This window comes from Periplaneta americana, chromosome 15 (genome assembly GCF_040183065.1).
Source record: "Periplaneta americana isolate PAMFEO1 chromosome 15, P.americana_PAMFEO1_priV1, whole genome shotgun sequence".
NCBI classification, from domain to species: domain Eukaryota; kingdom Metazoa; phylum Arthropoda; class Insecta; order Blattodea; family Blattidae; genus Periplaneta; species Periplaneta americana.
Genome location: NC_091131.1, coordinates 62,415,265 through 62,429,897, shown reverse-complemented (window position 1 = coordinate 62,429,897; position 14,633 = coordinate 62,415,265). Strand labels below are relative to the sequence as shown.

Genomic DNA, 14,633 nt, shown 5'->3' with positions numbered 1-14,633 from the left:
ATACTATACTTTCCTAGGGAGAAGACACTCTAGCAGGATTACACTGGAATTTCAAGTTTACATGGCTGAATCAACAGATATAATTGAAGTTCTCGCTGATACAAATTTGTATGTACACTACATCTATTATCAGAGAGTATATCTCATTTGACAAATGAGTCACAAGAAGAATAATTGTTTGAATACATCTGAAATCTGATTAGTGTAGTATGTTACTAGTTAGTGATGTATGCAATGGAGGGGGAAAGGAACTGGCCACCCTACCACATTATCTCCTGGCTTAGTTGTCACATGTGTGATGTCTTATTGGTGTCACATTTGAGCAGACAATGGATTTCAGTCTTGATACTGAACGTTAGGTGTATGTCAGTTGCAGAGAGGTCATTGAACTCATTGCTACGCTCCCTCCGTATGCCAAGGGACATGACGTCTTGTTGCTGTGCAGGGACCGAAAGAGCGGCAGTTCAGACTTCAACGAACATTCCTAAATAAAGGTGTGGTAAGGCACAACAAGTCCATTCGAGACTGCAGTGCTACACTTTAGGCTCTTCCTCCGTACAAAGAGAGCAAAAGAAGTTAGTTGTCAGTGATGTAAATTTATTAACATTCAAGGTAAAATCCTAACCCCACATCTAAATTTAATGTCACCTATCATCCTAACATCAATTGCAATAAATTCTACATTACAAACATTCCCAACTCAGACGCAGAAATCAACTACTACCAGACTACACTGATTTTCAGTCTCTGAAATGATTAAACTGAAACCAACATTGTAGTGCCACATAGTGGCTCAAGATTCAAATTTTGTCCAATGCCTTAATGTTGTCACCAGTATATTCAGTATTAGGTACTTGGAGTCTGCATTAGGCGCACCCACAGAGTGGGGAGAGACTTTATTTACATTTTAATATATCAAGTAGATTTTTTTTTAACTTACTTTCTCATGTGCGCTGATTTCGTTACACCTATCGTGAAGATTAGGACAGAATGTTACTCTTAGAAATTAATGCCTTGGGCACTGAGGTAGTGTTTTGCCCCTACTGGGATAAAAAGCTGTAGGTGCTCCTGGTCTGGATATAACTCAACAGTAGCAGACATAAACATGAACTGATTGTTAGTTTGCATTTAACTCAGGTGGTCTGGTATGATAAGTTTTGCTACACTGCAATCAAGAACATGTCATCTAACTACAGTGAAACCTCGATTAATCGTTTTTTGGGGGAACGAGGAATAAAAACGATAAATACAGGAAAACGATAATACCAGGAAACATAAAAATAACCGTATTTAGGCATATAATAGACGCAACAGAGTTATGAATATATTCCACTGTTCTCTAGATAATTTAACTGGGAATACCCAATTAACCGATGCATAATTTAGACAGAAATGAAGTATGAGAAAATCATGAACCCAGATTCATGATATGTTCAGAATGCAGATATGTGTTACCATAAATCCATTCCCAAATAGGCGGACTTCCATTAGCCCATACTGTTGCATTACATGCAACTAGAATCTGTGTCACAAATTAGGCCTATAATATGCGCATAAAAATAATGTCGGAACTTGTCTAGCTCTTTATTAACCCTACAAAGATAATTCTCCTGTACGTTTCTAAGCATATAAACATGTACTAAACATAAGCAATGTACAGAAACACTTGCCACTGTGGAGATCAGCGTCTGTGCTGTAGTACAGATGACTGTAAACAATTCCCAGCATTAAGACGACAAATCTCGTTAGGTAAGACGAGTGCGTAATATATTCCATGATAATACTGTATCAAGTGTTTATACACCTCCACATCGTTTTTGTGTGGAAAAACATAATTAATCAATAAGTTACTATAAAATTGCATTTCTTTTCAGAATCTAGTATGTCTTCATAGCACAGAATTTCCAAATTAGCAGACTATACCAAACGCATATGGAGAATTCGTGCACTGCACTAAGGTGACAAATCACGACACATATCATGGCGATGTAATACATTTTACGTTTCTCCGCGAAATTTGATACAGTCTCCGGATCGCAATCTTCTGTATCCTCTTGCTTCAAAGATAATAATGGAGAGCAAAAAGTTCGCCCTTTCGAAGTAAAAGAAAACTATCCATGCGGGAAAATCGCGGGTGCTCGTGTAAAGGGGGTTAAGTTGATTTGGCTAAACTGGAATAAGTACAGATTTGAACTATCCATAATTACTTTTCTCTTGTGTTAAAGGTGTTAAGTCATTCTTCCATCTATGATGCAGTTACAGTGCTCCATAGTTTGTGACAAAGGGGTTTTGTTCAGTACCAAAGGAGAGAAGTTTACATACCTTGCAATTTGACTTAACCCCCTTTACACGAGCACCTGCGAAATATGGTGTCAGGACTGTGATTTCGCAACAATCGATGCGATAAAACGATAGTTCGAGGAACGATGGAACCGGAAAAAAATAACGTTATTTATATGGGACTATTTTCGGGACAAAGAAAAGTGGACGAAAAAGGCAGTAAAACGACGATAACTGGAACGATGCCTCGAGGCTCCACTGTATTGCTAGTAGACGACATTATTCATGAGAATTATTCCATTCTGCCTCAATGTGGCATTGTTGTACTCCACATACTTTTAGCCTGCAATCTCTTTTCTTTCACAGAACTACTATCTATGTATTTCGTTGATTCAAAATCTTCAGAACTTCAAAAATACTAACATCCAAGTGTTTTCACTGCTTTATAGAAGTATGGAATAACTTGTTTGAAGATATGATACCTTAACACAATACTTTAAACATAAAAACTTATATAAAATTTTCAAAACACAATGAAAAGACTTTTGTTTTCTTTACAGACCAAAAGTTAGGGTCTACTTAACATCAACAGATATGTGTGTGTACTGACCGCGTGATAGTTACAGTACTTTTTTCTCCTGAAGGTAAAGGGTCCCTCACTGGGATCTGGCTCCTCTTCTTCGGACTGAGGAGACTGTCCAGCCAATGTGACATCCCCCTCATCCTCTGAGCTTATACACTCCCCACCTGGTGCACAGTTGTAACCCATGAGTTCAGAACCTGCACTGGCAGAGCCTCGCCCTGTATGGTGATGGCCATGACCCACTCCCACAGCACCTGCCCCAGTTTTGTGTTTCCGCTTTTTGTATTGACGTTTTTCCTTCCTAGGAACTACCTCGTCCTGAAAGCATAACAATATCATATATCATACATATACTGAACTATTTAAATCTCAAACATGTAACTGTAGTCTCCTTTTGTTTGTTAAAAAGAAAAAGATAAAAAAGAAAAATGTATTAAAGATAAATGGAATAAATGGAGAAATAAAAAATTAAGCGGAAAGGAAAAAAGAACAGAATGAAAAAAATGTATGAAAGAAAAATAGGGGGGGGGGAAAAGCAGTATATTTCATAACAACTTTCATATATAAAATTAAGCTTAACAAAGGAAGATCAAATAATATATAACAAATGGCAGTACAACATAGGACAAAATGAATGACATGCCAAAAGCCACTTTCTCAGTACCAAGAATGCTAAAAACATATTTCCTTCAAAATCTTGAAATTGACTTTTTGAAAACTTTCTTTAAATTTGATGCATGGAGAAGGAAAATATTAACATTCATATCAAGTTATAATGAACCTTCACCACAAAATTCAGAATGTAGAAGTTAGGAAAGTTTTTCAACTGTTTTGTGAACAGCTGAAATACCCAACTACAAAAACAAGCGAGTTATGCCTATTCATGTCATAAAATGAATTGACCCAATAAGCTTAAAAGTGAAATGGTGTTTCAATGAAGACCTAACTAATGACATACAGGAAAAATATTTTTATATAAGTCCTTCCTCTTCTAACTAATTTATCTTGGCATTTTCATCATGATTCATAAAAAGGGACACCCGATTTTTTCGAATGATTTTCTCACAAATTTCTGCTAAATGCGTCAGAGTTAAAATATTTATAAGTATGAATGAATCTCGTTCTGTAGAAATGTTTTACGACTGCGATTTGTCGCTAATTTTGCTCATCTTTCCCATTTTTGCGAATTTTGTCATTTTTTGCACTAAATGCAATATTTTTTACGAATATCATTGAGTCAAACATTCATTAGTCACGAAATTCTAGTATTTTGTTTTCGACAATGAGACATTCAAAATATGTACGAAAATGGATTTGTATTTCATGTTTTATCATGTGGAAAGCATGGCGCTCAGCTGTGAAAAATGAAAATCTATGTGTCATGCATGTGCAATGCAGTACTTTTATTTATCAACTTTGATGTATTTTATTTAGTTTTAGGATGTCTCTATTCATAAATTTTTCCATTTTTTTCACAAATTTTTTGTATTGCATATACTGTACATCTCCAGCAGTAACCTCTCCATTCTCCTGCAACAAGGAGTTATAAAATCCATTCCATAGACATACTGTCACAGACGATAAATAGGTTAATTCTAATGCCAAAAGTTTTATTCAACTTTCCCTCTTTCTACAAATACTGTACTGAGAGCATTAATTTTTTTTAAGAAAGTACAAGAGGTCTGAAATGAAGCACCAGCTAAAAGACAGACAAAATTTATCTCTAAGCAGATGGAATATGAATACAATGAAAGGTATACTCAAAGGTCAGTCTCATCTGCAAAGATATCTACAAATCATAGCTATCAATGATGATCACATGTGTAGGTGATGTACAAATAAAGAAGAAATTTCCTCACATATCACAATGTCTGGAATTGGATATAGAGAAATGCTGTGAATTAAGATTTAAGATTGAAAGGGGAATAAACCAATCAAAGCATGCGGGTGTATACTTGTCTTTGGATTCCCTGTTTAATCCCTGTGCATGATGCACAAAATGGGCCAACCTAATAGGACTAAGAACTAAGACTATTTGGAATGCCAAAGTGAAAGAATAACAATCTTCAAAATACAAGGGAAGTATCGGACCATCGGATCTGTGCCCCTTCAGCGCTGTCGTCGTTCTTGGAATAGTTAACGCCTGTACTCACTCCATTCCACCCGCTTTCCTCCCACCACAAGCAGGCCACAACCTTGCCGAATAGGGATGTTGCCAAACTTTTGTCAAATGGTGTCATAAATAACTGGTCCTCCATGCTACAATATTATTTCTTTCGATCAAAATACATCTTGTATTTCTACATTTTTTAAACCTAAATCCCATGTCTCGAATCACTTTCCGTAGTTTTTCTCTCCAACCTTGGAAATTACTGCTTCTCTCACAAGCTTCAGTAATTTCTTCAATGTTGAAACTTATTTCTGAACGGTATAAAATGTTTGTATCTTTCTTCTTAAAATACATCAGTTCATATCATCTACAATAATTAAAAGTTCCCTTGGTCTGTTCTTCTCTGGTGATTCTAGCTTTTCATCTCCTGCACAGACTCCCTCTCTCCTGATTTTCTTTATTAGGAGTTCTGACCTGTCTATATAAATTACATAAAATGTTGTATTATTAGTATTAGTTAAGTAAGTAATTTTAATACATAATCAATTTAAATAAAATAAGCCTCATCTGTGATATCAGTTGCTCTTTTCGTTGCCTGATTTATAGGAAACAGATATTGACCTGTTTGTTTCTCTTAATCGCAAAATGCTATTACATACTTGCTTAATATTTCTTTCACCACTCCATGCTACAGTATTCATGTTGAGTTGACAACACTGGACTGCAAGTGCAAATAAACTGTCCCACAAGAAGGCTCAAAATCGTGAATAGTGGGGGAGAGAAAGGGAGAGAGATAGAAAGGAGAGATATAGGGATGCAGGGAAAGAAATGAATTATCCAGGCTGAGAAGGAATTAGGATTCAGTTCACATATCTTACGGGGGCACAGATCCAATGGTCCGACTATACGATACTATTCAAGAACTCTTTAATTTTAAACTGAAATAATTTGTTTTGTGTTAATTTTACAACCTGTCTTCATTTTAAATGCCAAGCTGTAAAATACACACATACATGTACAATATAAAATCATAGGCACTTTTTTCACTTACAAAACGTAATAATTCTATAGCTCTCATTTGTTGTAATTGATAACTCGGATACCGTACCTTGCTAGACACTTTATTCACCCAATTCTGGTGGTTAATTCCGAATTGGTTGGTGAAAATAGGTGCAAATGCTGGACGTGGTGTCTTTAACGCAGACACTTCTGCCAACATCTGGCCACTGAAATCTCCTGCCTGGTACCTGCAACACAAAGCACAATACTCTCACTTTATTCTCCACTAACTTGATAGTTTAATTTACTACCAAGTATGACATGTTAAAACAGGAAAGTCTCTTTCAAAACAGGACAACACACTATGGACGACACTTTATGCTGTGATATAAATATGTTCCCAAATCAATGTTATTCCAGTTTCGTTATAATCTATACTAATAATAAATCTGTAGCCGAAATTTTTCTGGTAATTTCCGATTTTCCAAAAATAATTGGTCTTAACATATATAATTAACCGCCCTGAAACCGAAAATCGCTTTTTTGACATTTTTGTTTGCATGTCTGTTTGTCTGTCTGGATGTTTGTTACCTTTTCACGCGATAATGGCTGAACCGATTTATATGAAAATTGGAATATAAATTAAGTTCGTTGTAACTTAGAATTTAGGCTATTACGGCATTCAAAATATTTTATTTAAAAGGGGGGTTATAAGGGGGCTTGAATTAAATAAATCGAAATATCTCCCTTATTATTAATTTTTCATGTAAAATATTACATAAAAAAGTTTCTTTAAAAATAATTTCCGATACGTTCTATTCCATGCAAAATTTTGATAGGACTGACATTTAATGAGATAAATGAGTTTCAAAATTACAATAACAACGCCATCTAAGGTAGTGTAATGAAATGAAAAACAGATGACTTCGTCTATAAGGGGCCTTGGACAACAACAATCGAAAGCTATGAAACATAGCCTACAGAGAATGTTTCTGTGTTTGTATGAAGTAATATGGGAAGCTAAATTAACAGATTTGTATAATTAATTATTAATTCACCATTGGAAAGTGTAGTTTCTCTAGATGGTCACAATGCTATAATGTTATTCCAGTAACTTCTGAGTGAATCGAGGACAGGTAAGATTAAAATAGCTTCTTATGCACAGAAAACTTCATAGGCTATTCTGTACATTCGTTTCCTGTATTTCCTAAAATAATTTTTATGACCAAATGAGTCATTTCTGGATCAAAATGATCGCATTTTAATTTTTTAATAGAATTTAAATTAAGTAACATAATAAACGATTTATCCTTCTATCAAACACGAATGTTCCTTGGATCAAATGTCCTATTTTAATTATGTAATTACTATATATTTATTTCTGACGGGTGCAGCGGAGCGCACGGGTACGGCTAGTATACAATATATTAGTTGCCATCTCATTGCATATAACACTTCGTGTAGGATGGTCTTAAATACAGTTAAATATTGTATTCTTATTTCCAATGTAATAAGAATTAGTGGTAGCGATGATTTACTGTTGAAGATATTCTTTGCAACTATCTTGTGAGAAGCTGATAGTACAACTGCAGACAGTAAAAGTGTCACTCAATTGTATATTGTATATTTAAATGAGAAATTATGATGCTTATTATTTCTCTCACTATACTTAAATTTCTAATTCCAAAGTTCATTTGTTCTACTGAAACCTTACATCCTCACCTCTTCTCATAGATTTCTATGGTGAGATGGAGGTGTTCACGCTTGGTCTTCTCTCTGCGCTTCACAAGTTCCAAGAGCGTAACAGCCCTACTCAGGTCCCGCCGCAGCTTCAACATTTTCTCGTAAGATGTCTCGTCATTCTTACGATTCTTACGAGTCTGCATCTTCTCAGTGCGACGACGGAAAGCAAGGTAAGGGTTGTTGGCAGCAGACCCTAACCGATGCTCCGTCTTCACAGTGGGAATCAGAGGATGTTGCTGAAAAATGACACAGCCATCAGCAAAGCACATAGTAAACTACGCAATTTGATACTATATTGAAACTAAGTACAGGTAAGAATTTGATTAATAAGGTTATAAAATAATTTGAAAATATTTAAATAGTTCGGGCCGTATTCATAAACCAGTGTTAGCGATATGATATGAATCCTGTACAAGTAACCAGTCAATAGCCGGGGCTAGTTTAGCACGCTCGTAGCGCGATCTAGCAAAATGTCTATGAATAGCACCCTTCAAGTTTAGCAAGTAGTAGATTTCAAAGTACAAAGACTGTAGTTTGTCTCAGGATAAGCTCAAGTTTTTCTATTCACTGGAGCTTGTAGGCCTATATTTATGTGAAAAGAAATATTCAAATATGCACAAAAGTTAGTGACTAATATATCCAGTACAAATACGCAATTACAATTACTGTAATTATAACATGAGAGGTATCAGGCCAATCAATTTTCTGCCGCTATGCGGTGAAGATGTCATGCAACCTTACTGCAGTACGGTAAGTCCCAGGTAGAGCATTCAACACAATCCGTTGCCGTCACCCAGGTTGTGACAAGATTGAAACATTAGGACAATGCTTGCTGGTATCGTAAGACATCAGGGATTACACATCCATGAAGAAGTACATTATATCTCGGAAGACGATTCAATAAGACGAGCAGATATTGTTGTCATTGATAGAAAAAACAACACAGGAACAATACTAGACACGACTATCAGGTTTGAAAGAGATGCACAACAGCCAAAACTTACTGATGTTGAACAGAGACTGATCTATGAATCTTGCATTTCTTATTTTAGTAAGCAGTATATCATCATGGCTAATCGTTTGTCAGTACGCGGACTTCTTTTTGGAGTAGTATCATCTCCAAATCCACCAATAACCTTTTAAAATCAAAGGAATTCACATTTTACAATGTTGAGAAAATTCTTAGAGAAATTCTAAAGGACTCAATTCAAATTTTGCAATTTCATCTCTATTTCAAGTATATATATTGTCTATTTAATGATGCTCGCAACTGCAGAGGTTATATCAGCGTCACCGGTGTGCAGGAATTTTGTCCCGCAGGAGTTCTTTTACATGCCAGTAAATCTACTGACATGAGCCTGTAGCATTTAAGCACACTTACATGCCATCAACCTGGGCTGGGATCGAAACCGCAATCTCGAGAACAGAGCACTACACCAACTACGTTACCGAGGCAGACTCTATTTCAAGTAATATATCACCTTCACTTTAATTTTCTTTTAAAATCTATTGTATGTATTTTCATTGTTTCACTGTAAACTCATCTCTGAGTTCTGACTGATGTGTGTGTGTGTGTGTGTGTGTGTGTGTGTCTATCATATATATATATAATATTATCAGGCAGTACATCTCACTTGTTGGTATGTGTCAGGAGGAAGAACAATTGTTTTTATGCATCAGAAGTCTGATTAGTGTAACATGTAGCTAATCGGCGATGAATGCAATGGAGGAGGAAAGGAACTGGCCACCATACCCCATTATCTCCTGGCCTAATTGCCTCATGAGTGGTACCTTGTTGGTGTCACTTGTGGGGTCCATATCTGTCTTCGAACAGTTGACTAAACAACAACAACATTGTAAACTTCTATATATGTATTTGTTTTTTGTATCCTTGTGGTCACCCTTATTGAAGGGCAGATGGTTTTATTTTATTTTATAAATCCAATATATAAGTCAATCTGACATTTCCCATGGTCGAACTTCCATATCTGTCTCTCACAGTGGAATATTTTTCTTACGGTAAAGCTGTGAGTCCAAAGTTACTTAATTTACAGCATGTAAAAGATCCTAACACACTAACACAATGTTTTAGCAAAATTACAATGACAACCCTTTACCTGACCACATATTGGTACTTTCTTAACATCTGAATCTAGATGTCTCTGGCATCTGCTGGTAGTAAACGTAGGAACAGAGCGAAAATTCGCACGGTACTAAGTACCGAGTATTGCAGATGCTGTAATATCACAGTCCTGTGCATGTTTTGATGCCACAGATTTCATGTAGTTGGCTTAGGCCAGAAACAGGTAACAAGAAGCAAGTCAAATTCTTTACCAGCACTCACACATTACACAAATGGTAGGCCTACAAAGGCACTTGCAGAATAAAACTGTGTTTTTAAAAGAGGAAACATTATTACAAGTATTTTTTCTTCTAGGAGGAGAACATTTTTGCAAAATATATTTGAATCATGGTTGAATAGGCAGATGACACTACATAGCTGAGTCAAGATATCTACAAAGAAAGTGGTAATTTTAACTTCAACAAACATACCTAAGTAAAGGAGTGGTACGACACAATAGACTCATCTGATGCTGTGGGCATCTTCTGCATACAAAGGAGGGGAGCACATCAGCAGGAATGCTACACATAGATGACTCTTGGGTTAGTGAGATTATAAATCGACATGTTTCTTCTTTTTTCCACCACAGCAACATCTACTTATTAGGAAGAGTCAGTCATCAATCAACAGCAAAGAAAGACGTTTAACTGAGTCTAAATGATGACACAGCAATGTAAGGTTTTATAGCTCCGAGTATGAGTGGAACATATAGGGTCGATTTCTAAAACGAGGTCTAGACCACGACCATGGCTTTAAACAGCGTTTGGATTTATAAAACGAGGTCTCTTTCATTTTTCTGAGCCACGGCTTGAAACCATGGTCTGAAGCAGAGACCACGGCTGAGGCAGGTTTAAAACTAAGGCTTCATGTATACAAGATGGAGGTAGTAGATCAGCTCAATGATTATTGTCAAAGGAAAATTTGTGTCTACGAGTATTAAATCTTCGGATTAGAGTGATGAGAGACAGGAATAATCCTTTGTAACTATATAACGACGATAATTTCAGGTGAATATTTCGATTTTCGAAGAAATCAACGCAACATTTAGCAAGAATGCTAAATAATCTGCAACAAAATGCAAGAGGCGATGGTTTGACAATTTTTTACACCTTCTTGTTGCTTTCAGGGAAGTAAGATATAATCTTTTATATTAATTATATTTTTATGCATATAGGACGATATATCTTAATTCTTAGTCTTTACAGTAGTTTTGGACATTTCATTTAATACTCGAAAATGTTGTGGGCCTACAAGAATATGAAGCAAACGTGATTTTGTCTTCTTATTTTAAGTTTTATGCTACTGGGGCTTTCCACGTAGTACTAGCCTATTATATGTGAAAACAGAACCATACTACATTTTAGTTTCAATTGAAATTTTAATCCAGTTAATATTTAGGTTATTAATACCTTAGAACTGTGTTTTCAGTTAATTAATGTTGGTAGTAGTTATGAACAAACGATAAACTACAACATAAACGGGTAATATCATTCTGGTACCTAAAAATCCATTCCCTATTAAATATTAAGTAATGCTAGTATTTTAAACGCACGTATATTCCCTAAATATAACAATACCTTAACTTAGAACAAAAGAACGTGATTTACTGCAATTCAATAAAAATATTAATCCCGATGTTCATTTATTTCTAATATCGACTGTTTACAGGGATAAAAATCGATTCTAAGCTGCGTTGTCATATATAAAACCCACGAACCTCTGTTTCTTCTCAAGCCGCGTCTCGACTTTGTTTTAGAAATCGCATAAGGATTCAGACCTCGATCACGGTTTAAAAGCTGAGGTTTGGAACCACGATTTCGTCCGTGTTTTAGAAATTGACCCATAGTGTAGAATAGTGTGTTTCAAGGCCCACAATAGACACTAAGTTAATTTTGAGTATGAAGAAAGTGAAAGCAAGATGGGGGTTAAATTCTGTGTATACTGAGCAAGAATAGGACACAAAGGGGCGAAATGTTTGAAAATTAGAGCCCCTTTAACTATGATCAACTACTTCGGGCAACAGAAATAGTACTGACAATATTACTGATAATTGGAGGTGTTGAGTTAAACCCAGGGGAGACAAATGGAAAAGATACTTCACTTTTATTATCAATCTGTGAGGAGATGTAGGGATTCAAGACAATGATGGAGGAAAATAAACAGAACTTCAATGAACTGAGCAGTAAAATATCCGGACTAAAGCAAGAAATTGTGAACAATATCGAGAACATAAAGAAACTTAGAGAACAACCAACTACAGAACAAGATAAAAAAAATTAGAATTCCAGCAGAGGAAGAAAAACTTAATTATTTTTGGAATGGAGGAAGACAGACGTGAAAATGAAATAGAAACATCTTTGTAATGAGATTTTTTGCCTAAACCTGATCAATGATCAGAATGAAGAAGCCTTCAGACTAGAAAGAGGGAGAAATCATCAGATACTAGTGAAATTTACAGGTATGAGGACAAAATATTTATCTTGAATCACTTGAATATGCTGAGAGATACGAATTAAAATTTTGAGTAGGACTACAGTGGGAAAACAAGGAATAAGAGAAAGATGTCACTACTGTTTCTGAAACAGGTGGGATCGAGAGGTCAATTTGCGATCTTAATGAAGGACAAAATAAAGATAAATGGAAACCTGTATGACTTAGAATATTGTCAGACGAAATTCAATTCACAGAAATGCCAGGAATCCGAGAGAGAAGAATAATTCTTTGCATATTTCGTCCTCTATTAGATTGAATACTGAATATATCTGGAAGAGATTATAGACGAGTTGGTTCATGAAGGTGAGGAATTATCAAATCAGTAGAATGAAGTATGGACAAGATCTTAGATCATACACCTGATGCACAAATGCGATGACAGAGCAGAACTTAGTTAGGAATCTGTTGAGCCAAGTGGAGAAGTCGACTGAATAAGACAACGCAGCAACATTTAGTCAAAGAGCCCACATAAGTCAGCAGGAAGCAGAGAACAAGAAGTGGAAACAAGTGAGCTTTATGGGAGATCAAGGGAATGTGTAGATAGCTTTCAGAGAAGACGTCAGGATTCAACAAGAAGGAGGGGAGAAGAAATCATGCTTTCACCACCAAACGACAGTATTTTATTACTGATGAGTAGAAATAAAGACCAAAAAAGTTACAATCTAAGAAGTTGGTGCATGAGCAGCATCAATAATAAAAATGTGTGAGAAAGGAAAATGACACACAAAATTGACATAAATATTGTAATACTATAGCTTGGTGATGTAGTGATGACAAATCGTATTTAGTATAATGAAAGTGTGTTTAGGAGAACTTGGAAATAGAGATCAGTTAGAAAGATAGAGGACTGAAATTAATCATGGGAAATTTAAAATAGTATCTAGTTATTAATGGAGATATCAGTAGAAGTTTATGGCAAACAAGTAAATTTTAGAAAATGATGTAAGGAAGTTCTGAAAGATAATATGAGTGAGCGTAGTTGCAAATTTTAGATACTTTATTATGAAGTTGCTGAGGTTAAGGAATGAATGATAATGCTAAAGTGAATTTGAAACTCATGTAAAGATTTAGCAAAATTGTTAAAGTGATCTGTATTAGAAAGAAGAGAATTCCAAGGAGTAAAACTGTGTGAAGTGATAAGTGTTAAATAGGAATAGCTATGAAAATGTTAGTACGGTGATTTCAGATAGGATACAGTTAAAAAGAGTAATATCAATAGAATATAGTGTATTAAAATAGTAGTCTTGCAATGATTTGAAATGTATAAAATGTAAAAGGCTAAAGTAGGAAGACCATAATTATAATACATAGGCTAAATTATGTTAGCAGGAATAGAATGTAAGAAGGAACGTGAGTGGAGTGTGATCTAGGAGGAGAAGTAATAAATAGTGGATATTTAAAATCAGTAAGGAGAAATGGACTGCTTGAAGTTAAGATTAGGATTAGTGGAGTTATTAGTTAAACAAACTGTTGGGATTTCATATTAATTCTAAGCAAATGTAATAGAAAGTTATGATGTAACCCATATAAAGAAATGTGATGGTACACCATAACTGGTATAGATGTGGATGACAATAAATATTATTATTATTACAATTATTAGAAAGAGTTGAGAATGAAGTAATGGTAAGCCTGGACAAGAAATTTGCCTTTCTTAAAATTTATTCGTAAACAAAGGGATCTTTTATAAGCAATAAACCTACTACACGGGACCAACAACTTTCATCCTCATCTACTGGAAACTTCTTTTAGAATCCTTTGTGCCAAAAATTCATTGTCCTCAGTCAAGACACAAACACGCATGTTGAATTCAGAAGTATGGTAACTGAGGATAACATATTTCAGAATGTTAGATGAATATGCGTCTTGCATATAAATTTTAGACCTAATCATACATGACTGTAAGATAGCAAGAGACAAAATTACAATTCAGAAAATTGAAACTAACATTGTTAATAATAAAATCTTTATATTTAGAGTATCACCCTGAAACATTTATAGATTCAGTTTATAGAATCATCTTTTGTTCTAAACAGTATTTCATCCTAGTTTAAGAGTTTGTAGGATGCCATTTTTCTCGGTTTGTTTAAATATGCATAAAACCAGTACAGTACCCATAGGAAAAATAATTTCAAAATCACAGTTTCATGTTGAACTTAACCAGTGAAGGTTACTTATGTCCCTGGCACTAGAGAAAATTGTTAAAATACTTTGAAAATGCATAGAATTTATAGTATGGAGTAGTGGAAATTGGATGTGGCCACTGGGACAGCTGTATGCCCATCCAACCTGCCCCAAATACG

At 35.2% G+C, this 14,633-nt stretch overlaps 1 protein-coding gene across 1 annotated transcript in view; it reads right to left on the bottom strand.

Moving 5' to 3' along the window:
• E(Pc) (Enhancer of Polycomb) overlaps nt 1-14,633 on the bottom strand; it is a 45,206-nt gene that overhangs the window by 27,019 nt on the left and 3,554 nt on the right. The window contains exons 5-7 of the mRNA XM_069847389.1: nt 7,695-7,951; nt 6,082-6,220; nt 2,891-3,181 (exon numbers count right to left, since the gene is read on the bottom strand). Coding sequence (XP_069703490.1) covers nt 2,891-3,181; nt 6,082-6,220; nt 7,695-7,951 — 687 coding nt within the window. The remainder of the gene's footprint in view (nt 1-2,890; nt 3,182-6,081; nt 6,221-7,694; nt 7,952-14,633) is intronic.